General features: G+C 41.5%; 3 protein-coding genes across 6 annotated transcripts in view; 2 read left to right on the top strand and 1 right to left on the bottom strand.

Annotated features, from left to right (window-relative positions):
* The first annotated feature begins 271 nt into the window (after positions 1-271).
* Positions 272-10,454, top strand: ric8b (RIC8 guanine nucleotide exchange factor B). Of its 2 annotated transcripts, none has more exons than XM_034215566.1 (10): positions 272-516; positions 953-1,000; positions 1,081-1,710; positions 2,775-2,869; positions 4,449-4,599; positions 5,318-5,413; positions 5,593-5,737; positions 6,283-6,427; positions 6,556-6,675; positions 8,533-10,454. In XM_034215566.1, exons 1-10 carry the CDS (start codon positions 433-435, stop codon positions 8,636-8,638), a joined length of 1,620 nt encoding a protein of 539 aa, XP_034071457.1. In that variant the 5' UTR covers positions 272-432; the 3' UTR covers positions 8,639-10,454. The 2 variants fall into 2 exon arrangements, with proteins under 2 accessions (XP_034071457.1, XP_034071456.1); XM_034215565.1 differs by having other exon boundaries at positions 5,315-5,413.
* An 82-nt stretch (positions 10,455-10,536) lies between these two features.
* On the bottom strand, positions 10,537-21,506 carry si:dkey-103i16.6 (SIRT1 domain-containing protein). Of its 2 annotated transcripts, none has more exons than XM_034215568.1 (8): positions 20,509-21,506; positions 14,404-14,602; positions 13,236-13,379; positions 12,845-13,077; positions 12,420-12,520; positions 12,179-12,340; positions 11,883-12,095; positions 10,537-11,095 (listed from the first exon to the last, which is right to left on the bottom strand). In XM_034215568.1, the coding sequence occupies exons 2-8, from the start codon at positions 14,592-14,594 to the stop codon at positions 10,907-10,909; spliced, it is 1,233 nt and encodes a 410-aa protein (XP_034071459.1). In that variant the 5' UTR covers positions 14,595-14,602; positions 20,509-21,506; the 3' UTR covers positions 10,537-10,906. The 2 variants fall into 2 exon arrangements, with proteins under 2 accessions (XP_034071459.1, XP_034071460.1); XM_034215569.1 differs by having other exon boundaries at positions 13,236-13,376.
* The window catches only part of tmem263 (transmembrane protein 263), an 18,113-nt gene continuing 12,412 nt past the window's right edge, over positions 20,614-26,314 (top strand). Inside the window, exon 1 of one of the 2 annotated variants that reach the window (XM_034215573.1) lies at positions 20,614-20,736. The gene's annotated coding sequence lies outside the window, so the exon portion shown is untranslated. The remainder of the gene's footprint in view (positions 20,737-26,314) is intronic. The other variant, XM_034215571.1, reaches the window with a different exon arrangement.

Below are 26,314 nucleotides of genomic sequence, written 5' to 3'. Positions count from 1 at the left end.
GTACTCATTTATGAGTTTACTTTTGGTACATTTTGATGCTTATAATAATGTACTTTTACTAAAGATTTTGAATGCAGGACTTTTACTTGTAAACAGTTATTTGTGCACAGAACATTTCTTCACCACTGCTGGAAACAAGGCTTTGATTCAGTAAAATCTTAGGGTGTTTATTTGTGTCTATTATGTAATATATTATGCACAATATTGATTGGAGTATTTGAATACTATATATGTTTTATTTATCCTCCATTGCCCTGCAGTGGGACAACCCTGAAGTGATGGAGACGGTGGGGAGTTTCCCTGTTGACAGCAGCAGCAGCAGCAGCAGCACACTGACTCCCTCCCTCACTCAGCTAGCCGGCCAGCTAGCTAGCTGCACCCTGTACCCATTGGTCTACACGAAACTAACTACACTTTCACCAGATATTCACCATGGATTTAAATAATATTGTGTCACAACTTGAGAATACCAACGAGGAGGAAACCGAGAAGCTTCTGCTGCAGTACAATCGAGAGGTAAGTCTCGTTTTACGTGGACCAAAACAAACGACGGTGCTAACGTTAGCTAGCTAAACAACTAGCTTAGAGTTAGCTAAACATATTTAGCAGCCGAATGAGCTAAGATGTTTACACTTTCGTATGATATATGATAGCTGTGTTGCATCGTCTAACATATCACACTAAACATATTAATGAGGCAACCCGGAGTTGTATGTTGTTTCCAACACCATCCTGATAATGCTAATACTGTCTGCTCACTAACTATATTACTGCTCGTAGAGTTAGCAATGTTAGCATACTTTAGCTTCTTATTGGAGGTCTCTGTGAAATATGTATATCCGTTTCAAAGAGGCTGGGGTTTATTGTATTGTACTTTGCATGTTAATTCAATATCTATGACCATTCAGGCTAAGTTGTTCGGTGTCCTCAATGAGCATCTTATCTGTTTCAGAACAGTCACACCTTCAGTTTTGACCAAACGGAAGAGAGCCTGCGGATTGTAAGTACTACTTATTATCTGAGAGGTTGGTGGCCCAGTTATGTTATTATCTATATCTGTGTTATTCTGTGTCAACTCAGAAGCTGTGCCAGGGCGTGTTGTCAGTTCTGGGCAGGCAGGTGCAGCCCAGCTGTCAGAAGACATGTCTGGAGACACTCCGCATCCTGTCCAGAGACAAGCGTGTCCTCGGCCCTGTAGCCACCAGGGAGGGCATGCTGATCCTGGGAGGACTGGCAAGGCTGAATCCTGGAGAACAAGGAGATGAGAACCATAAAAATGGTCAGGAAGACACCCAGTCAGAGGAGGAGGAGAGGGTGGTGGTGGAGGCCTTGAAGTGCCTATGCAATGTGGTTTATAACAGTCCTGCGGCTCAGCAGGTCTGTGTAGACGTGCAGCTTGCTCATGGCCTGTGTGCCATTCTGCACACGGCCCGCACATGGCACCATGAGGTGGGTCTCTTCACGCTGCGTCTTGTCTTCCTGCTGTCTGCACTGAGACCAGATGTGCGAGGGGTTTTTCGGAGAGAATTGCATGCTGTAAGACTACTGACGGAGGTCCTGGAGTTTACCCTAGATGTGAGCTGGGTCGGTCCCTATGAAGCTGCTCCTCCAGATCCACAGGCCCTGCCTATGCCTGCAGAAGACAATGAAAGAACAATGGAGGCGCTCAAAGCCTTGTTCAACCTCACACTGTCTGACACTGGTGGTGAGGTGAGTTGATGATGGGTTGTACATCTGTTGACCGCTAGTCGTTTGGGTTTTTTTCTGTTACTCATTGTGTATGTAAGTGTAAAGAGCAGATGGAGTATGCATCATCAGAAAAGTAAATGTTTCTGTCTCATCCATTTAGTCAATTAAAGATTAGACTGTCCTGGTCTTAGCCAAATATATGCACTTGAACACTCTGCAAAGACTATAACCAAAGACCAGCTAGCTAGCATGTGCATTCTGTGTCAGATTTACAGGCAATAAGTACACCGTAGTCTGTATTTGTCATTCAAAAAGGGAAACAGGAAGATCTTAGATTTCAGACATAAAAGCAGTTTTTTGAACACTTTCACAGCACCCTCCCTTCTTTGCAGTTTGCTTGTTCCCTCACTGCAGCTTTTGTTCTCTTGCACTGATTTGCTTAAGCTGAACAGCCAAACAGGATGATGTTAACCGTCAAAACAACCGGCTTACGGTGTCATGGCCTTTAGTCATGTGACAGTGAGCCACTAAAACATTTTCTGTTCATACTGCTCACACACAAAGGCCAAAATAAATGTATCATCCTGTGAATGAAATGAGACAGTATTTTGTTGATATCTTTTTGGTTTTTAAAGTAGTTATTAGGGAATAGTTTGTAGTTGCAGATCATTTATGATAATCATTCTCAAAATTGGCTGTCTTGCCACATTTCATGCAATTTGGACCGAAGGCGACACATGATACCGTGTAAGTCTTAATGACACCAAATGTAGGTGTTAGTTCTCAAGTTTGACCCTGCTCTCCTCTTTGACACTGTAGAAATATAAACTTCCTATTCCTTGTCCTTTTATAAATCTAGACTCAAAGCTTTGATCTCACTCTATCTCCTAGCTCTCCTCTTTTTGCTCTTTAGACGAGCTGTGATGCCCCATAGATTTCTTGGCAGGTGTTTTTGCAGTTAGGCCTTAGTGTCCATATCCTTATCCTTGTAGCGTAAGAACTTCTGTATCTAGGTGTTTTGCTTAACTTCTGAATATAACACTTTCTGCTTGAATTCATGTTTTTGTACATCCTTGATTTGATAGGAGGATGACCACCAGTTCCGAATCATCGCTGCCATCCTGCGTCACCTGCTGATGCTGAAGACTGAGACTGAGGATAAAACAGAGGAAGCTCACAGGTGGGATGTCTGTCCTTTACTGCTGTTAATATCTGGATCTGTTTTAGTCATCTACACCCTGAATATTGAATGAAGGCACTCCTGCTCTTTGAAACTTGTAAAACTGGTCAGACTCATTTGAAACTGATTTGCATTGAAAGTCAGACTGACAAAGGGCTTTCACCGCTCAACACACTAACTTGTGTAGATGGTCTGCTGTGGTCTGATGGCAGACTTCCGTGCCGTTTGAAAAGCTACGATGTTTCTTTGGAGCCTTGTCGGGTGTTTTATCTTGTAGATGTTCTCAGCTGTCTTGCCACTGCAGCAGCAGCATCTTATTCACATGGTAATTTCATTCAGGAATGCCAAGAATCTGTGGCCATAGACCAAATTTAAAGAGTGTCGTATAAAAGAGACTGATGTTTCCCTTGACCTATCAACTCAATGGCTGAACAGGTCATGCGACTTTGGCCCATTGACCGACATGACTTTGTTAAGATACTATGACATGTTTTATCTATACTGTAATTCGACTTGTTTTCATCATAGTTCTCAACATACCAGAGGTCGCGTTAACTGAATATTTTCCGTCGATGACGGAATTTTTCGAACAATGACGGAAAAGTCTGAAAGCCGTCCGTCATTTTGACCGATTAGAACAAACTCAGAACAGCGCCACAGTTTCCCCGCAGCGGGGCTCCGGTATTATGCCGTGTTATGCATGCCCGCCCAAAAGGAAATTATATAGTTTCTAAACTTAACTTTGCCGAACAAATCTTTACGCTGTGTGCGCTGCCGCGAGGTGCAGTGGGCATGCATAACACAGCGCTAACAGTTCACGGACCGACAGGTGATGATGGATTTTGACGGAAATGTTACAATCGTGTCCGTCAAAATGACGGGCAGTGAAAAAGTCTAGCGCAACCTCTGCAACATACTATACTTTTTTTCTTCAGAATTACCATTACTTTTTTATGGCATACTATATTATGATTTACATATTTTTCAACAGTCTATACTCTGACTCTTTTAATTACATTTTTTAACATATACTTTTGAGCGCCTCTAAATGTGTCATTATTTGTCTCTTATTGGCTGTTGCAGGTCTACTCAAACAGTATATCAAAATATCTCAACTAATGGATAAGACTCACGTTACAGACATCTAACAGTTGATATATCTGCCCACAGTTTATTAGGCAGAACGTTTTTCTTACTAAACACAGCTGGGGATTGTGGGGGTGTTGAACAATGTAAATATCTCTTCAAAACGTTCTTTATTAACCTGTATTTCCTGTATATTGCTGTCCTGACAACATGGATTTGTGCAAATGCTTCACTCATAGCTCCGTGTAAGCCAAGAGCAAGAGATGATTCTGTACTTTGCCATGTGGGATCCTTTACTTGTGAAAATGACTCAAAGCTTTCATCTAATGTAGTCATCATCCTTTCTTCTTAAAGCTATTCTTGACTTATTTGTACTTCTTTAAGACAACAGAGTCTTTGGCAGTTCATTACCTTTTAATTTACTTGACTTTTAGATATCAAACATTTGGTAAAGACCAACTGCGTCATAAATACTTTTTCTATTCATCTGCAGTCATGCCATCAACCTGCTGAACAACCTGCCTGTGTCCTGCCTGGACGTGTTAATCGACGTGCCTGTCCAGGGGGGCCTAGAGATGTACAGTGGGAAAAACTTGGATGCAATCCAGATGTTGATAGACTTCATGGCGAAAAGGATGGACAAGGTAAAGTTCATCCTCTGCAGCAAAGCCAGACAGAACTAATTCATCGACACTTCAGGACACAGAGCTTTCGAGCTTACATGCAAACTATGATACATTTTACATTTCTATACTCACTTGCCGCCAGTAATAGACATAGACATACTTTATTGCCATTTCAACAAGACACAGAGTGTACTATTAAAACGACATTTCGTTGTACTGGCATACAGGAACAGGATAATATAAAAACTTGCTAAAATTGTACATATAAATAAATAATAGTGACGTGGTGCTGATAAAATTAAAGATAAAGTGTGCGTTTAAAATATAAAGACTTACTATACATATAAATAAAATAGACATACTATATAAAAAATGTGTGCTCTTTACACAGCGTAATGTAATCTTTATGTTACTGGTCTACTTGCTGTTCAGCAGTCTGATGGCATGGGGGAAAAAGCTATTGCAGAATCTGGCTGTTTTTTTGCTCTTAATGCTGCGGAACCTCTTGCCGGAGGGCAGCAGGGAGAACAGAGCATGGTGAGGATGAGTGGGGTCTTTAAACATGTTCTGAGCTTTTGTCAGGGAGCGGTGTCTCTGATGGGAGGGAGAGAAACTCTCCCATAGTAATAATAATAATAATAATAATTAGCACTCTGATCCGAAACCCTCCCCTGATTTAAAATGGTCCATCTTGTGCAGCCTGTGAAGTGTTTGTGGTTTGTGTCTCTCCAAGCAGGGCTCCAACTACAAAGAGGGTTTGACTCCGGTGCTCAGCCTGCTGACGGAAGGATCCAGACATCACAGGGAGATCCGCAGGTTCATCAAAGCTCAGGTACAGAAGCTGCCAACATTTAGACAGAGATGATAATAAAGTATGTGACGTTTCTCATTTCATCTGGGAGGCCAGAATCTGCCCTGCTGAAGTGACCTGTGTGCGTCCGTGAGTCAGGGTTTGATTGTAATGACAGAAAAACAATAAACGCATAAATCAATGAACGTCTGCACCTTCAGGTACTTCCCCCGCTGAAAGACGTAAAGATCAGGCCAGAGATCGGCACCACCACCAGGAACAAGCTGGTGCGCCTTATGACACATGTGGACATGGGGGTGAAGCAGACGGCTGCAGAGTTTCTCTTTGTCCTCTGCAAAGAAAGCGGTGAGCATGGGAGGAACATAGTGCAACCCCACAGATCAGAAAATATGAAGTGAGAGCAGGAATAACTTTGGTTTAGTTTGAGTTTCTGTTCTTTACACACAGCTCCAACACAAGTACTATCATGAAATCGTGAAATGGGACTCCCTGATAAGAAAATCTGAAGCTTGAGAGTAGGGGCAGAAAGCATTTCAAATACATGTTTATTATCTGTTGTGTAGATTTTCTTAAAGCATGTTTTATACAATAACATTGGGAACCACCTAGGACTAACCAAATATCCTAAAAAGGAACTGACCTTGCTTCTAAATGGTCCCAAACATTTATTCCATCAGTTTTAACATTGGTGTAATAGCTAAGATGCGATGAGACATAGGGCTAGTGGAATTAATGTTAGATTACAAATGGATTACAGAGCAGGGTTTGTAGTTTGGAAGTTAAGTGCAAATAATGGAGTAGTGAACTATCAGATGCATGACTGCTGCGTTGCTCATGCTCGCTCTTGATGTAACTTAACGATCTTGGGTGTTTGTGGTGTTGTCTTGTAGTAGACAACCTGTTGAAGTACACAGGATATGGAAACGCAGCGGGACTCCTGGTGGCTCGAGGACTCCTTGCAGGAGGGAGAGGAGAGACTCAGTACTCCGATGATGAAGACTCAGACACAGAGGAGTACAAATCTGCTAAACCCTTGTGAGTGCTCTGCACAGATCTCAGGGTACAGCTCTCTGAAGCCAACGTGTTTAGTTCATCTGTATGCATTGATTATGTATGAATCTGTTTGCTGTTGTACTTTATTTGTGCTCATCTTCTTGTTCCAGCATCAACCCCATCACCGGTCATGTGGAGGAGCCCATGCCGAACCCCATCGAAGAGATGACGGAGGAGCAGAAGGAGTACGAAGCCCAGAAACTAGTCAATATGTTTGACAAGTTGTCAAGGTAACAATGCTAAAATATAAAAGACTCTAAGAATAACTCTACTACTGTAGAATCCTCGGTTGAGTAATTCAACTGTAAGTGTTTGATTTTTCTGATGTTTGTTTTTTTGATAATGGACAGTAGAGAGGGAACAGGACATGAGGGGAAAATGTAACAAAGGTGTTTCAATAACATGGTCAGTGTCTCAAACCCCTTGGTCAGGAACATTAATAGCATAAAATAGCACAATTAATCAAATGTTCAACGGACGGTAGTCAACAAACAGATATCATTCTAACCAAGAAACAAACAAACTGCCACTGAAATCTTTTCAAAATTTACAAAAAAAATCCTCATTTGTCAAAAGGCTCGACTAAGATCATTAACTTTTTGAGCTGGAGAAACAGTTGCTTCCCTGCTCAAATTATTCATATTATTCATTGTTTCCCCTGCGAAGAGCCCACCTGTATTTGTGTTGACCTTTCCTCAGTGAGCAGAGGCTAACGTCAGACAGGCACAATGGCGTCACAAAGGTAACAGTGCGCCCGCTCCCTGCCAACCGCTTCATCAAAGGAAGAATCTCTTCCTGTGAGCTGCAGCTTTAATTAGGCCCGACTTCCAGCGCGCCGCAGCATTCAGCCGGGGTAAAAGGAAGCTGCCGGCACGCTGCTGCAGCATCATTACCACAGCCCCGTTAATTATCACCTAATTGGTAGACACAGCCGGCTCTTCGGCCCCGGCTCCTTTTATGTGCCGCATTCAGGTTTTCTCAGATAACACATGTGTCCTGACTTCATTCTGAGGAGCCAGTCAGGCAGTGGACTGAGACAGAGGCACAACTAACAACAAAGCCATTTGAGTGGAACGTGCAGGGAGAGACACGAGTGAACAAATGTGCAAACGTAAGAAAGCTGACCTCGTCCTTGTTAAGCCAAAGAGGGGGTTCAGCTGTAATGAGACACGTGCGCCCAGAAGAGGAAGATTCCTCTCCTCTTTCTTCTGCTCCTCCTCAGTGGAGGAGGTGTGATGCTGAGGGAGAGGTGCATCCTCAGTGCAGCTCTAAGGAGATCGCTCAGAGCCCTGGAAGAATGTGCCCCCCTAACTGCTTAACTGGTCCTCCAATTAGCACATATTCTGCACCCCCGTTTACATCTGACAGACCCCCAGTCCTCTGTCACTGCTCGGGAGGAGAGAAGGGGTTATTTCTGCACTAATTGGGAGGGATGATGTCACATGTTTTTGTTTGTTTTGTCTTGTTAGGCTTCATTTTACCTGCCGACAGTAACCAGTGATCTGAGGCTGTGGGCTAGTGGTGCCTCTCTGTAAAAAGAAAATGTCTAGAGAAACCTGCAAAGAAAATACTTAAATATATTCTGATTGAACCACATCATCCACCTCCTATCAAACTACAGAACCTGCTCTTTAACCAGGATAAGTTACATTTAATTGGAGGAATCGGTAGCGATTACATGGCCATTTATTTTGGAATCTCCTTACAACTGAATGCAAATGGATCCTTAATAAATCTGTGGTGGGTAATTCTCTGATAAACCATCTCAGAGGGAGGGGTGACACACAGTGCAGGTATAATTGGATTAGGATGAAGGGGCAGCCGTGGCTTTGAGGAGATTAGTTTGAGCGCTGATCCTGTAATTAAACTGCCAGGAGGGGGGAGGGGGGTTGAGGATGGCCAGACAGGGGCAAGTGGGGTTGTAGGGTGAGGGTCCTTGAGCTCTGGATGTAAGAGAGTAAAGATGCAGGAGTGAAAGCCCCCTTTAAACTGCCCGGGGATACAGACAGTCCTGAATAGAGTAGGGGGTTTTGTTTGTATTAAAGATAAATTCAAACAGCAATATGTTTTTCTTTTTGTGTCAACAGGCAGAATGTGATCCGGCCGATGGGGGTCATGCCTGACGGGACGTTAGCACCACTTGAAGAAACTCTCTGCGACCCCCCCGAAGACTCAGGATCGGACTCTGACTAAGCACGCCACTTTCAGGCCCCATGTTCAGGCCCTCAACACATCCCAGAGCTGTGTCCCATGTCAGTGTCAGGAGGGTTCTCAGAAATCCAAACAAATGCTGAAATTTAGGATCTGCTTTTTTAACTTGGATGACCAGAAAGTCACCCTAATTTGACAGATTTGTGAATTAACATTAGGACGTTTAAGTGTATCAAATGTTTCAGAATGGCAGATAGTGAATCAGGTTAACGATAAATGTGTTTAAGCGATAAGCGATGTAATATATGTTGGGCAACATGGTGTATTTAATATTAAAATGTGACGTCCGGTGATCCGGTCCTGAACTGGGACACAGCTCACCATGTCCCAGGAAACAGTGGAGGCCCTGTCGCAGCACTGAGACCTCCTCCAGAGAGGAAGTGGACTTGATGTGCATCAGAGACTTTGCAGTGGCATCAAAATGCAAAGGAGACCACCATGGTTACTGTTGCACCTTCCTCATTTATTGTAGCACTCCTTAAGTTTAAAAAAGATAGAGGTAATAATATAATTCTTTGCTGGATCATGTGTAGGTCACTGAAAGCACGTTGTCATAGTTGAAGTGTCACTGGGTCTGAATAATCATTCCTTCACATGTGCTTTTGTTTTTTTTAACATTTCTCTTCTTTCTGCTACATGATGATTTTGTTAACTCTGTTTCTAGATGACTCAAGCGCACATAATAGAAACTACTTTAAATATGATATCAACAAAAACTGTAAACAAAGACCCTTGTTGTTGGTTTAAAATCATGGGGTATGTCCGTTAGAGACAACTAGATTGGTGAATATTTAGAGATCAGGCAGTGTGGATAGGTTTCGCTTGCAGCTCACACTGAGTCTGTGTTCGGTTGTGTAATTATTACGAGTGTTGCACACCAGTTAGTCGCCAAGGAAACCTTCTGAATTCAGGTCTTGTTGGTTTACTGTTGTGTCACTGAAATACCTTCTTTTTTTTTTTAATGTATAAATTGTGGAGAGACGCAACCTTTTCCTGTTTTGGAAGATTGTGAAGAGATTGTTTCTGCCTGCTGTGGACTCTCGACAGAGAATTGTGTAAACGGCAATGATTGTTTTCTAATTCATTTTACTTTTGCCAAATCCGCATTATGTTAAATCAGTTGATGTGTTTCTTTTTTTTTTCTAGATTCAACTGTTTGCTAATTTTATACAATTCAACATGTCTGTATAAACTGATGAGACTTATTTTTGTTGGTACAATTTAATTTAATTTATCTGCCACTTTTTAAGCCGAATGCAACAGATGTGCCCCCCAAAGTGAAACCCTGACTTTGGATAACTGACTTTCCTTGTACAAAAACAAATAGCTGATTACAATCCAGAGAAACCGAGTAATGCTTTAACCAGAGAACATGTGTCATTATATGATAAAGGAAACAGACTATTTACTTGTTTTATAATGAATAATCATGAGCACACTTTTCACCTGACCTGAGAATCGTCACTACTGCCTCCTCACACAGAAAATAATAAATGATCTAGTTTGCCTCACAAAAGACTTAACTCCGAGTCACTCTCTCAAACTTCATGTGACTAATTTAATGTTTTTTGTTGCTTAGAAAAGTCATAAAAAGGTCAGACATACACAAATGAAAGTTTCTCTCGTGCTCCTGTGTAAATGCCTTCTCTTTCCTCCATATATCAAAATTGCATGTTGATCCCTTCTCTATCTGGAAAGCTTTTGTTGTTGTATTTTTGCACACTTTATATACTGTAAATAGCAGCACTTATTTTATGTGAGGCTTCCACTGAAAAGTTAATAAACTGGAGAATAAGAACAGTGGTTGTTTTCTCTGACTAATATTACATAAACCTTGTTTTTAAATGACACAAGATGCAAATTAAATGACACAATGCCTTTATTGAATTTTGTTTAAAATACAGTTATATAAAACATTAACAAGATGACTGACATGGGACATATAAAACACCTGAATAAACATTAGAATTGTTGTTACAATACATGTATAGTAGTGTTCTCGATGGACACTCGCTCTATAAGTGCTATAAATATGCTTGTAAATAGCTTGATAAACACGTTTTTTTATTTACATATGAACATACAACTATGACACACTGTGACTCCCAGATAAACAAGTTGCACCTTTAGTCCATTTTAGAAACGAATGAGTCGTGCATATGAACAGGTAACTGGAGAACAGTGTTAGTGTCAGAAGAGGAGGAACAGTTTGAAACCTTTCCAGAGCCTATTGTTTAGGAAACGTCAGAGTCAGGTGCTCTGGCTGGAGGACGCAGAGCTCTTGCTGTCCGTCTCGGAGTCCGTCTCCTCACTGCCGCTGCTGGCTCCCCTCTGCCCCCCCGCTTTGGACCTGGAGGTCTCCGTCCCAGCCGGAGCTCCTCTGCTCTGACAGGACGTCTGGTCCACTGACAGAGGGCTGCTTATCAGCGTAGGGAGGCTCTGCAGAAGAACATGATTCACATAGTCAGCAAAAGTGTTTTAAAATTGAGCCCAGAGACATTTTAAGAGCAACTTCAAAGATTATAAATCGAGATCTCATTGGGAGTACTAATGTTTATAAAACAAATGGTGAATTAAGGCCATTTCTGATGTCAGTCATTAGCCCATATATGGAAGCTATTAAAAATACTAGTTTTACAATTTAAGAAAAGCTGATATTCAGACAAACATACATTTTAATAGAAGAAGCAACTAAATAAGCTATTGAAATTAACTGAAATAATCTTCTATAATAATACTTTTATGACAAATCATAACATTTAATTATCATATTTTTATTGCATAATTGTTTCACTTAAACCAGCACAGAGGAATCGTTAATAACATTAGTTGTGTGTCATTTCAACGTAATTTATTGATTGTCCCTAGGTGAAACCCTGTGGCTTTGGAGCAAGGGCAGTTGGTGGTTAAGTTGCATTATGGGTAATGTAGGCAAGTAAAACTAATGATCGAAAGTAAAACTAATGATCGAAACCAAAATATGACATCTAAGGCTCTGCAAATATCCATTGTTAGTCTGAATCTTATAGAAGTGCAATGTCAGCAGCACCATGGAGTATTCTTAGGTATCTACCTTTTTTCTTTTGTTTATACGTATATATCACCAGTGCTTTGCGTTTCCCTTTGAATATCGCAAAAGTATGTTTAAGTCTCAAGACTTACACCTTGCATAATAATCTTTAATAAATTGATTTGTATGGCGTTGTGTTTTAAAAATGGAACCCACCAGTGTTTCCTGACTCCTCATCAGCTCCTCTATGTCATCGTTCCAGCCGAGCATTTCAGCAAACCTCCTCACTGTCTCCTCCAGGTCGCCCAGCTCCATGTGGTCCGTCCTCCGCAGCGGGACCTTCTCGAAGGGTCCCACAGCGTTTCTGTTCAGGAGGAGGCGGGGCACGGTGGAGCGGACTGTGTTCACCAAGCTGGCAAATGGCTCAATCTGAAACAATAGATTTTGGTTCAGATAAAACCGAGCTCAGTGTTCTGCTCACCAATTAGAGGAATGATATTAAAAATGCTTACCTGTAAAGATGTGCCCATAATGATGAGCAGGTCTGCTTTGGGAAAGTCTTGAGTGTTGAGGAAATACTTCTGAGGAAGGTCCTCTCCAAAAAACACAACGTCAGGTTTCACTGTTGCAGCGCAGAAGGTGCATATGGGGACTTTATCATTCATTATGGCCTTCTGCAGAACCAGAGAAGAAAGCATTGAATAGAAGGACTGTTTTACATTTCAATATGGTGTTTTTTTAGGTCACACATACCTTAGCCTCTTCAGCGGGGTATGCAGTGTAGCAGAGGTGACAGGCAGCTGTGGCAAAACTACCGTGAGCTTCCACAAGTTTGTCATCTGGGATGCCACACACTGTAAAGACAGACAAATATTATAACTCAAACCAACTTTGAATCTTTTTTCCATTAGACAAACCAAAAAAGCACAAAGGAAGTCGTGCAGGAAACACAATGTGTAATTTCTAGCACATCAAACTCCATGCAAGAGATAATGTTAAATATTTTTCTGCAATGGTAAAAACAATGCAGTGCAGCGTCACCGCACATGGATGTGCAAGGACCTGTTCATTGCGTCTTTCATTTGTATTTACATTTAAATGTGTATTTTTGTACTCCTTATGAAATGGTTTAAGTTTAAACAGTTTTAAAAAATGCATACAAATAAGATCTCCCTCACATTTCTCCAGTCCGTCGATGTTCTGGGTGTACACTCGGAGCAGCAGTCCTTTGTGATGAAGCATGCGGATGAAGTAGTGTATGTAGTTTGGACGGTGGCTGCCGGGATACAGAGCCTTGGCCAGGGAGAAGAAGGGCTGCGGGTCGTTGGAGAAGTAGTCAATGTTGAAAATAGCTTCTGGGTAAGGGATGTTGTACTTCTCCAAGTTGGCGTAAAGACCAGTTCCTGGAGTTCTGGAAACGTGGAAATACAGGCACTTTGATTTGGACATTATGGTGATGGTTTCATTCAAATATCTTTATTGTACTTTCTATATCCACTTAACAGTAGAAAGACTAATATAATAGATAAAGGAAAGATGATGATGGGGCTGTAAAGAGAACAAATGTACCTGAAGTCTGGGATGCCGCTGGCTGTGCTGACTCCTGCTCCGGCCACCACCACCACGTTCTTGCAGCGGCCCAGTTTGACCAGCCGAGCCACAGAGGCTAGACCCCCCCGGGAGGAGGATTTGACAGCTGAAGCAGATGGACTGCTTCCAAAAAAGACACAAAAACATCTTGATCCCAAATAAGACAATCCCCTGAATAATACCTTTGAATGAAGGCAGTGTGGTCTCCCATTTGCTCCTCAAAAATGGTATGCTCCCCAGCCACAGTGGCCCTGACACCCAGCATGCATTGCCCCGATTACTTCTTTAGACGGCGTATTTTGTTGACACCACTGGTTTCACGGAGTTATAGTTAAACATACCGTATGTCTCACGACTATTAAATGTTTATTTTGTTCAAATCTAGCATCATTTTTAATATAGTACTAGGCCTCCACTGTTTTAGTTTTGTTACATGTATGTATAAATGTTTGCATATGTGGTTATTTGTGTATATATGTATTTGCAAGTTACTAATAATAATATTTTTGCCTCCGTTTGTCAATCACTGATATTAAAGGTCTCCTATTATACAGTTTTACATCAATATATTACAGGTCTCAGATATATACAAAACATGTCTCTGTAAAGTGTTTGGCTCCAAATACCAAACAGATCATTGTAGCATCCCATAATCCCCTCTGTTTCAGCCCTGTTTGAAAAGTGCTGATTCTGTGTCTGTTACTTTAGATGAAAATAAGGAGCCACTCCCCACGCCCCTCTGAGAGAGATTTGGTTGAAAAGAACACAATGGTGCTCTAGGGGGAGATTCAGGTGATAAGGTGGGGGGGGGGGGGGGGGTACCTTGATTGGTTATTGGCTAATGGTTATACAAGACAAAAAACCATTATGACATCATAAGGTGGCCAATATCTGATCAGCTCATTTTCAGACAGGTTTTTATATAAATGGATCAGGAAAAAAAGTGAGCAAATCTTTTTAACTGAAACTTTCAGAATCTCTTTCCACAGAGGGGACACATGTTGGTAGAAGAGACATGGAGAAGTGGATTTTGAATAATAGGCGAACTCTAAAGTCACAGTTGGACCTCCTGCTCTTATTCATGCTCTCTGATTTCCTGTTTCTTATCTAGACTCTATAAAAACGTAAACCTTTTTAGGGTCCACACCTGTTGTTGAGAGTGTCCTGTCCGCTCATACTCATCTGACTGAGGTCCTGGGCCAGAGCAGAGTCAGTCTGCTTCCGTCGTTGTTTTCCGTATGGACCCGGCACGGAGTCCAGCCTCTCTGCGGGCTCGGTGAGTCGGCCCCCGGCGCTGCGGGTCACCCTGGGGACCGGAGGCTGGCTGGACCTGTTCATCCCAAAACCTGTTGACAGCAAGCCAAAAAATAAACATTCAGCCTACATTTAAAAATCTGTCATTGTTCATGAGATGTAAATCACAGCACAGTGTGGGATCTATCCAAAGGACATTTTATGTCAAACAGAAAAAAATAATGATTTGTTTTTGGTTGTACCAAATGGAAAATATTGTGTTCAACCCGTATTGTTCTAACTGCACTAATTCGATATTGATTTGTTTGTCAGTGATTAGCTCTTCATTTGCTCCCCCTCTTTCTTCTGTGTCCCATATTTAAAAAGCTGTTACACTGAAAGCACCCTTTTCCCCTCACCCTCTCTCTGCTGAAATGTTTTAAAACTGTCAACTGTTGAACAAAAGGTAATGGCTGCAATATATTTAGCAGCCCCCCCCCCCCCCTCAGCTATGCTAATACAGTCCACAGCTGTGGCAGCTTTACGGTTCAGGGAAAACGGAGGGGAGAGCAGAGGGGAGGGGGGGTGAGTTAAAAAGAGGGGTAACAGAGGTGAAAGGGAACCGCAGATTGACTGTGTGTCAACAAACCCAGCTGGGAGAGAAAAGAGGATGCCCCCTAACGGCCCCCTGAAAGTGAGGAAAAAAGGGAGAGGGGGGCTAGAGATAAATGATATAGAGGCGGGATTCAATAAAGGGGGAACAGAGGAGTAGAAGAAGAAGAGGAGGAGGGAGGTTTCCTTTCCAAAGCTATTCTAGGCCTTCAAACAACTTCCATGAGGAATGAGTGTGAGTGATCAGGCAAAGGCAGCGGACAAGGAAACAAAAGAGCTACATCCCATAAAACACGACTGCTTCAGAGGGCGGCAGGGAGATAAGACCAGCTTTTCTCCAGGAGCACCTTATCCCCTCTGGACGGGACAGCAGAGGTCACTGAAGGCTTACTGAGCAACAGCAAAAAAGAAAACACAATACCAGCCTTTCAGATGAAAATGTAAATGTGATGTAAACGTGCTTTTAGCTTGAAAACATGTACACTTTGGCCTCTAACCACTTTAGATAACCCGGGATAAAGTAGTATCCAAACTTTCTTTTAAGGAGCTCAATCTTCTTTCACTTTGCCTCCTTACAAAAGATTGAAGCCCCCACATTACTACCATTTCTTTCCCTCCCTGCACCTCCTAAAGAACTATTAAAAACAGCGGGAGGGTGAGGGTCTCGGCTTTTGTCCGACACCTCTAAATAAAGTCACTGCTGAGTACATGCAATAAATCACCAGCCCAGTTATTAAGGTCTCACACTGATGGTGTGCAGAGGCAGAGCCAGAGAGTCAACACACCCTCTGATCATATCTGCAAAAGTCACACTCACATAAAAAGTCATGCAAAAAAAGGCCAGAATGACCTAGAACAACAAATAGAGCACACAGGTGTTTTTTCTCCTGGGATGATATTGAAACCTGTAGAGTGGCAGCAGGTTGCAACCAGTCAGAACAGAGCAGCAAAGGGCCATGTTTACAAAATGGAGGACACTTCAGCAACAACTTGAAATAACAAAACTGAAGAAGTTTTTGTTGGTTTTAAAAACGACATGAAGTCCTGTGCGCATATTTATTTTTATGAGATCAAATGCTTTTTTGTGTTTTTTAAACACTTGTGATAAAGGCCTAACTGTGCCACAAATACCATTATTATTCTTTAATGGCAAATAAATCCCTGTGTAAATGACAAAAGGCTTTAAAAGGATTTGACAGCCCCCACCCCCCCCCTTTTTACTCGGCCTTTCACTCTGGTTGTTCTCGCAGCTCTCTCCCAGTCGATAAGCTGCAGTGTGTCCCAGCACCGGACCACCAGGAGTGTAGCTGCTCACATGAGGGTTACAGTGATCTAATTAGGACCGTCCTAACCCCCCCCCTCCAAGTCAGGCTAATGGATAATCCTTTTATAACTTTTAATGCTTGGACTTAAAGCCAAAAGAAACAAGGAAAGTGAAAAAGTGTCAAACAACAAACTCCTCAACTGCAGCAACAACTGAGGTACAACAAAACCTGAAACAAAAAAATAGAAAGAAAGAAATTCAATTATATTTCTTAAACCTTAAGATTGATTTGCAATTTAAATAACACATTTCTTTTAAATTAAGGCTGCATCCAACAATTATTTTCCTTAGAAATGAAACTGTCAGAGCACCTAGGGAACAAGGTTGTAACAGAACATGTGTTGTATATCTCTCACCCCCTCATTAGTCTGCCCCTACACTGTCTTCTGTCCAATAAAGGCAATAATAACAAAGAAAATATAAAAACACAAACTGTCAAATATTTGTTTTCAACAGGCCACCGAGAGGCATTCAGCTAAAGTGAAAATAAAATGGAGGAAAAGCAACAAATCCCATTTGAAAAGCTAGAATCATTGTTGTCAATGTGTTGATTGACTAATACAAAATTGTGTTTGTGTTAAACTATTACATATATTACAAACAACCATAATCATAATTTCAGCAATATATAAAAAATAAAATATAATTTCTCTAAATTCTTTTTTTTTACAGTGATCAAGTTAATCCAGTTGCAATTCAGTTCACATTCTTCATTAGGTTTATTTGCTTTTCAAAAATAGATGTAGTAATACAAAATATCGCAATACAATATATTAAAATAATATTATAGAAAATAATATAATAAACTAAAAGCAGTATTTTAGAGATTAGATGTATATCAGTGTTTTAAACCTATGATTTATTTTCACTGAAATAAAGATGTTACATCCCTATCCGACGCTCATTCACTGTCAGCAGCAGTGGGCTGAACCTGTGGACAGTCTCTCATTTCCTAAACAGTCGATTGTTAGAAACCTCTACCTGATGGTTCTGTCACAGTAACAGGTCAGCTGTGTCTTAAAGGAGATTTGGTTAAGTGTAATGAGGGGCTTTTCCCCCAGATTTTAACCCTCTGCCCTCAGCAGAGTTGAGGACAGCACACTTTGATCCCGGCTGCCGGCCGCCATGACACAGGGATGGCAGTAGGCAGAAGGGTCGCCATGGGAACCTCTTCATTACTTAGCTGGAGAGGCAAAAGCTCAATGTCGTCCTTCCCACCTGCTCACTAACGACATATCACTCTGTGTAGCATCTTTGTTGCTCTCTCAATCCACACAAAGCAGCCAGTCCTAATGTGTGTTGGTATAGTGTTTGCTCACACAAGGGAAGGCTGGGCGGAGGAGACTGATTCTGATCAGAGGGCCCATGGTTCACCAATGAGTCTTACTGTTACTTCTCCTCACCAGCGCTAAATGAAACGCCAACAAAGGGATGTGATGTTATTTGTGTGGATTCATTGAAAGAAATGGGTCTAAAAATAAACACAGGTCAGCTGTCAACAAAAATGTTTAGACTCCACTCATAATACATAGAAACATGTACAAAGCAAGGCTGCAACAAACCACTTTTTTCATTATCAATGTTCTGCCAAATCATTATTTTGATAAATCAGGTTTTCTTTGTCAATTGGTTTATTGATTAATCGACTATGTAAAGAGCCATCCTCGGTTACAGAATGGCTCTCTAGAAAACACAATCATTTTAACATTTTCTATTAGATTAAAAAGGGTAAGCCCGTTAGAATAGCATGTTAACAATTCCTGATTTTTAGGGGGAAAAAGGAGAACCACTATTGGATGTACATCACGGCAACAATTCAGGCACTCAAAATAAATTGACTGTGGTCTGGATTTACAGAGGAGCAGCTAACAGTGAGGCTACACTGGCACCTGCTGGAACAAAACCTCATTACACAAATAAACTTCCCTCTCCTTTGAAAAACAATCAATACCACAGACTGACTGATGCTATGTCAATACACATATTACATGACAGCACTAATAGGATTGTGTCACGTTGTTTAATTGTATTGCTTTTTATGATTTTGACTTTTGCACTCATTGTATAATTTGTATTATTGTATGATGCCTAACGACATCAAGCAAAGGGACTGCCAGTGAAAACTAACCTCTAAGCCAGGGGTGTCAAACTCAAATACACAGTGGGCCAAAATTAAAAGATCGGTACTAGTCGAGGGCCGGACTGGTTCAATGTTTATTGCAAAACGTATTGAAATGAACGTATTGCACATATTAAACCTGGAACTAACAAAGCTTAAATTATTGCCTATAAAAACAATATTAAACATTAAATAATCAGTTGCATTCATTTCTTATGGCTCTATCTGCAGCTTTTCGGATACATTTCTTATGATTAGATTTTTCCACAGGCCAACAACAGCTTCAAAAAAACTATTTCCCTCAAAGAAACATGCCCTGTTGTCGCAAGAAACAAAGTGCAGAAGGAAACATCCATAACTCTGTTTGCTGCTCTGTGATGCTAGTTCAAGCCAGATACTTCATCTCATCTTGGGTGCAAGTTCATCAATGTTTGGGGTCAGGCTCTGAGCTGAGGAAACCCTCAGGATTGAGTGAAGGTGTGCGTGCAATATACCGGCGGGCCAGATCTAATAGAAATTAGAAATTATCCTGCGGTCCGAAATTAAATACGTGGGCCTTGAGTTTGACATGTGTGCTCTAAGCCAACCCATAACTAGGTTAAGTTTATTTGTACATTTTCAAATATTATAAAAATGTTATCACAGAAAATAATTCTTCCCATTTTTGGACCATGTAAAGCCTGTCTACTCCCTGTATATCTATGTTTCCAGGTCCTGTGTTCTGTAGTTCATTATTCTGTTGGCACACATTAACCCTCCTGTCAAGTTTGACCCTTTTAAGTTTTCATAAACATCATCCAGCTTTTTTGGAACAAGGCTCCAAAACAGTAAAATAAGCACAACAAAACCAATGGTTGTCATTTTATTAGATTCTGAAGGCCTCAAAAAATTGTCACTGGTGTGTCGGGTCAATTCTGGCTTGGCCGTGACTTTGGGTGGTTATGAGGGCAAAACTTTAATTCTTGTTTAATAATAATCAAATATACCCACAATGTTTTATGGCTGCATGCCATACTATTAAAGACAAATATTGTCTGGAAGTCAGATTCTACCCTATTTTTGATAAGATTTGAAGTGCAGAAAAAAAACTTGGAGGCAGAAACGAACAGTATAAATCAGGAACTTAAGTCCTGCTTTGTTAGCAGAGTAAGCATAACTTCATTGCTGTTTAGCATCCAAATAAGTAGAGGAATAACGAAACATCAGAGACAGTGGCATTTCATTCAACGGACTCTCCCATTGGAGGCTTGTCTTTATTTATACCCATCATTGACCTTTAACCTGTTACGCTATTGGCTTCCGGTCATGCACAACAAATAACACAAATTGGTAACACATTTACCTCAATGTTAACCTGCTTTTATATCAGTTAGAAGACTGATGTGAGGTGTGAGAGTTCAGCCTAGTTTTCACCTAAGGAGGAATAAAGCAGTGACCTTTTCATAAGTTCACTCAAGACAAGGCCTTAAAATGTAATGATCCCCAAAACTGCAGTATGGATTTCAATATTTAAGGCTTGAATATTGAAATCCATACTGCAGTTTTGGGGATCAGGAGTTCCTTCAATAGCACATGTCATATTATGTAAATACCTTTATATATACAGTCTATGGTAAATACAGATCTGAGTTACATCTTTGTGTACACATTGTGTTCCATATAAATCTAGGTAATATAGGATATATATAACAGCTAGGAAAGAGCTCGTCATTGGGATACATAACAGCTTTTTAATCAGAAAAAAATGTGAGACAAACAGATTCAGACAATAAAAGTAAATCAAATACCAGGATGTTTTTTCTAATGCAGCTCCATTCTGCAGAAAATGATTGGCATTATTGTTGAAAGACGGAGGGTCGTCTACAACGACATATTCTGATAGTAAATATAATTACATGAACTTTATAACAGGGCTTTCATTAACATCACTGTCATTAACATCACTGTCATCATTCATCACCAACCTGTCTCTCAGACGGCGGAACGTTTGAATGCTGAACACACGGCGACCACGGACTGACGGACGACTTTGTTGGTCCACTGTCCACTGGTTTCACATCCGAAAGGAAACTCGATAATCTACTTTATCACTAAAAACTGAATATGTAATCCACCAGCCGCTGCATTGAGGTCATCATCTGCAGCAGACCAAACGGCAGAGAGCTGTCACTCCACTCTGATGCAGTTTCCGGGTACCTACAAAATCATTATGAATACAGGCGGGAAACACCAGCTGGAGTCATGTGGTATTAGTTTCCGGTGTTCAACTCCAGTGCTCAGCTGGCCTTTTTCAAAGCATGTTTGTATGATATGGCAGAATGATAGAAAAATATCCAAAAGACTGAATTATCTTAATGTAAAAGGAGATATCTGTTTTATTATAACAATATCACTCCAATGAATGCTAATGCTTTTTGATTAGATTATATTATTTAACACTTGAAAATTAAATGTTCTTGTGCTCAATTCTATTTAATCTTATAGTAGGCTATCAGCTTTTTGAGATTGGTGACTTTTGCGAGTGCAGGATTTACCCTGCCTCGACCCACTGCGGTCAAGCCACCAGCCTCCACTTCGGAAAACAAAGTCAAGCCAGCCCGCACGTTGTATTGCGGTGCGCGAATATCCTATGCATTACGGCAGAGGCCTGGAAAAACTGCCTTCAAAATCGGTCAATAACAAATACACCTAAAAAACATACCAAATATATTCATATATACTGGAGCTTAAATTAATAATAAAACAAAAACTCTACAGTATCACAGACTTATTTCACTTCAGGGTGATAGCAGGACACCCCATCTAGCCACTCAGATATTCTGTGAGTGACTACACACAGTGTTATTCTTATCTAAAAACAGAGGGATGATAGCTCATATATGACCTCATTCACACCAACGCAATTCCGGTTCAAGCTCAGTGCTAGAGCTTTTCAGGTTCAGAACCGGTTCTTCGGTTTAGCTCCGGCTCTTTTCACACTGCCCAGAGTCCGACTGGTGCTGCGTCATTGCGTCATCGTTTGCGTCATGACGTAACCGTTTGCGTGCCTGCTTCATAAAGCCAAACCGCGCGGAAACCCCTCACAGCTGACACCGACAACAACAACAATGGCCGATTGTGCTCCAGCTTCCTCTGTACCTCTTCGGAAGACCAGATTCCCAGTAGGTAGCTGGTCTCTTCAGTGGACCACTGCTGCTTGTTAAGTTTCTCCATCGTTGTGTACAAACTGGATAAAACGCCAGCTTTTTGTTGTTGTTCAGGAGTTGATCCCGACCCTGCCCCCGCCTCGACGTAAGCGTGACGTATGCGGTGCTTTTGCTCTAGCCCAGGGGTGGGGAAGCTTTTTACTCTCAAGGGCCATTTCAATTTTTTCAACATCCTCCGAGGGCCGTATAAATTATTGACCTCTGCTTAAAAATACTAAAATCACAGCCCATTCATTTCGCCTTTCTTTCATGCTGTGCAAAGAAAAAGCAACCTCTTAATTCAGATATTTTACCATGATTCGCGCATGCATTCACGTGCACGGTTGAGGCATTACCACCAAAACAGAAAGATATGGACACAAGATGTGTGCAAATGTATTTAGTTTCATGTGGACATGATTTAAGTGGTGGGGGACCTAACCTCCTCTAGGGGGGTCCGTCCGGGGCATGCTCCCCCGGGAAGATGTGTTTTTAAATGTTGAAGTTAAAAGCATCAATCTGGTGCACTTTGAGAGCAACATTAAAGGAATGGTATGCTCATGACACTCATTTAATTTTTGTTATCATCCGATAAAACAGACCAGTCTCTGCCAGATGACATTATCAGTGATTTTAAACTGATTAATTACCGAAATAACATCAACACTGTGGGCGGCGCCATTTTACCGGACGTGACGTGAACCATGCGTTTGGTTTCGAGGACACGTTGATGTTCATGTTATTTACTGTAGTTACTCTCTTCAAATATGCCTCATTGTATCGCGAAACATTGACACAATTCTGATAGGAACAATCCACGGAATGCTCGGTTCCATCTGTTGCCAAAAGGTAAGCGTAGGAAGTACGTTCGGAGGCAGTGGCTAGCGAAATGTGGCCGGCCCGAACCGAAAGATCCACAGGCGCATGTATGCAGCGAATATTTCAAGTTTCCGGACGACTACTCTGAGAGTATGATAAAACATAACATGGGATTTATTGAACAACCATTACTTAATGGAGATGCAGTACCATCGGTCTTTCTGGTGTCATCACCGACCAGGACACCAGTTCGGCCAGTTGAGAAATCGCCCTCTGCAAGTGTGAAGCGACGGAGGACCAGAAGTAGTGCTCGGAGTAAGAATAAGGTATGTTATGGCGCATTTCCATTGCAGCGGGTAGCCCCGTTTAAACGTCCTTTATCGTGCAGGCCAGGCCAGTTTTTGGTGGCCTTTCCATATAGCGTAGTACCGGCTAGTGGGTATTTCCCCCCAGTTTTTCCGGCCCCATAAAATCGTGGTTCTAGGGCCAGGGACAACGAGGCTGAGTATGCTAAACTAGAGAGGGAATCGCTAGCAAGGGTGGTACTACATGCATACATATCTAGTAATCAAAATCATTGTATCTACTAAGTAGGCTCGAACCTGTATGGCTGAATTCCCCCTTCCAATCTCTTCATATTGCTCAAAACTTCGCCATGTTTTCGTGTGTTTACCATAGACTGTATATGGTGTTTACAAAGTGAACGCATGGATGACGTCACGACCATCACGTGACTACTGAAAATGGGCAAAATGGCAGCGGCCTGACGGAATATACAGGTTTTGATAAAAAAGAGCTATAAAATCATTATTTACCGGGGAATATCGCTGATTTCTTCAGGGTATGGTTTAAACATAATGTTTCACTAAATACTGAAGTTTTGATTAATTATCTAATGAGTGGAGCATTCCTTTAATAGATCTATGGATACATCTCTCAACACCCATATGAAACAGAACTGGAAGCAGATTTTCTTTTTCTTTATGGATATTTTACAAATCACTCCCCTTTTAAACTTTATTCTTGTTTATTAATAACAACTTTTGTTTACTGTCATATAGTATTTTATACCTGTTTACTATATTCTCTTATTTTGTTATAACTATAATGGTCATTGTTACGTGCCAGGCAGGCTGTACTGGTGTGGTTTTCCTTCCCTCCTGTGTTTCTCTCTTCTCCCTGTCTTCTGCACAGCTAATCAGCAGCTGATCGGTATCTGCCTGTGCACCTGAGTCTGATGGCTGATTGGATCCTCTCACCCTCAGCTGGCCTATCAGCAGCCAGGGCCGACCATAAAGGAGGCACCCAGGAAGTCTTCTCGCTCTCTCACTCTGGGCCTGTTGCTGATGAAGGAGCCTGCAGTATTTAGCCACTAAATTTCTTTGTATTGTCTGACCTTATTGAAAGTGTGTTGAGAGGTGGAGGAGTTAGGTAAGTCTGGGGTACCCTGTACATTTCTCACCACGTAGCTAACTAATGTTTAGACACACTAGGTTAGCGGATTGTTGCCACCCCTGTATATTGTTTTGTTAAAGTCTTTGTAGTTTAGTTAGTGAGGGTTTTTGTTTGAGTTTTGGTTTCAAAGGATAGATGTAGAGATAGGCCTGGTTTTGTTATGCTTGTTTCTTTTGTTTGGCGCAATCCTTTGACTCCTCCTCCTCCTCACCAACTAAGGTTTCAGTTACATGTCTGTTCGGTTCTGGGTTAAGAAAATAAACCTTTTGTAAACTGTTACGCTGACTCCCTCATTAATTATTGGTTGTATGTTATTGTCTCCAGGTCCCCTAGACCTTAGTGGGGACGTAACGAGTGGGGGCTCGACCGGGAAATCTATTTTCCTGAGCTAAAAACAACCAATAATTGAGAAGTCATTGTAGGTGTTGTGCATAGGCTGAAAAATGGGGTTTGACTTACAGGACTTTATTGAAAGTCCAAGTGTTGATACGTTGTATTCCTGTCGCAAAGATGACATGTTATGTATTGCAGCTCACTTTAACATTTCAGTAGACAAGTATAAAGTAAAAAAAGAGATAAGAGAGAAAATCCTGCACAAACTAGAGGAGTTAAAGATTCTTGAAATCCCAAGCATGTCAACTCAGCCTAGGGCTAAAGAGTCTATTGAAGATGATAGGGAAGGTGTATTAGCTACACCTAGAGTTGACAAGTTTAGTCCTGAAGCTCCTCCTGCAACGCTTCCTAGGTTAGAGGCTTTCTCTCCGGGTAGTTTAGGTGCAAGTAGTAATGCCAAACTAAAAGTTCGTCTTGCCCGTCTTCAGCTGGAGGTCCAGGAGAAGGAAATGGTGCGTAGAGCAGACTATGATTACAAACTGCAGATTCGCAAGTTAGAGATAGAAGCTGAGAAGGAAATCACGTTAAAGCGGCTTGAAGTTGATGCCCTGAGAATCTCTTCAGAGCAGACATTTGAGAGGTCAATACCTTCTCATACAAAAAGTTTTGATGTTAGTAAAAATATTGCTTTAGTGCCAACTTTTAGAGAGTCAGAGGTTGACTCATATTTTTGTGCTTTTGAGAGAATTGCTACCGCACTAGTCTGGCCTAAAGACATGTGGCCAATCCTACTTCAGTGCAAATTAGTAGGTAAGGCTCAGGAAGTGGTATCTTCACTTTCTTTGGAAGAAAGCTTGCAGTACGAAGTGCTTAAGGAGTCGATCTTGCGTGCTTATGAGCTTGTGCCGGAGGCCTACAGACAAAAGTTCAGACACCATAAAAAGTCTGCTACGCAGACATTTGTTGAGTTTGCGCGAGAGAAGGGCATTCTCTTTGATAAATGGTGTGCGGCTAATGAAGTGAAGGATCATTTTGAGAGTCTTCGTCAGTTACTTCTCTTGGAAGATTTTAAGAATTCTTTGCCTGAAAGAATGGTGATATTCTTAAATGAACAAAAGGTCACTTCACTGGCTAAAGCAGCTGTTTTAGCAGATGAATTTATGCTCACTCACAAGACTGTGTTTTCTTCACCCTTGCGCCCAGATAGAGCTTCAATATCACAAACCGGAAGACCTGATCTTGGCCCAACAACTTTTGAAAGGTCAAGAGGACCACCATCACCTCCACGGGGGCCCCGTGAGTGTAGCTACTGCCATAAAACAGGACACCTTATTTCAGGGTGTCATTTCTTAAAGCGTAAGCAACAAGTTTCACAACGCTTTCAGACGCCAAAAGGAATGGGACTCATTAAAAGAGTTTCCCTATCAGACATAGAAATGTCCCAGGAAGATGATGTACCTGATCCCTGTTTCAAACCCTTTATTTCCAAGGGCTTTGTTTCTTTAACAGGGGATCCTAAAGACCAGCTGCCAGTACAGGTACTTAGGGACACAGGAGGTTCTCAGTCCATAATTAGAGAAGGCATCTTACCTTTAACCTCCAAATCATCATGTGGATCAAGTGCTGTTGTTCAAGGGGTAGGCATGACACTAAGTGCGGCTCCTTTGCACAATGTTTATATTCACTCATCTTTTGTCAAAGGATTCTTTAAAGTTGCTGTCCTCCCTGCCTTACCCATCAAAGGTGTTGATTTCATCCTCAGTAATGACTTGGCTGGGGGCAAAGTTAAGCCAGTACCTGAGGTCATTGATTCTCTGGATCTAAGTTTAGACGCTGAGAAATCAGCTGAAGTATCTCCCGAAATCTTTCCTGCTTGTGTTGTTACAAGGGCCCAGTCAAAGAAATATGGAGAGGATTTGTCTGATTCTTTTCTTGCTACAGGGCAGTTTCTTGAGGACGTGACTGAGTCGGACCGACT

This window comes from Gymnodraco acuticeps, unplaced genomic scaffold (genome assembly GCF_902827175.1).
Source record: "Gymnodraco acuticeps unplaced genomic scaffold, fGymAcu1.1, whole genome shotgun sequence".
Taxonomy (NCBI): Eukaryota; Metazoa; Chordata; class Actinopteri; order Perciformes; family Bathydraconidae; genus Gymnodraco; species Gymnodraco acuticeps.
The sequence above is the reverse complement of the archived record's forward strand: the minus strand, read 5'-3'. Positions and strand labels throughout refer to the sequence as shown.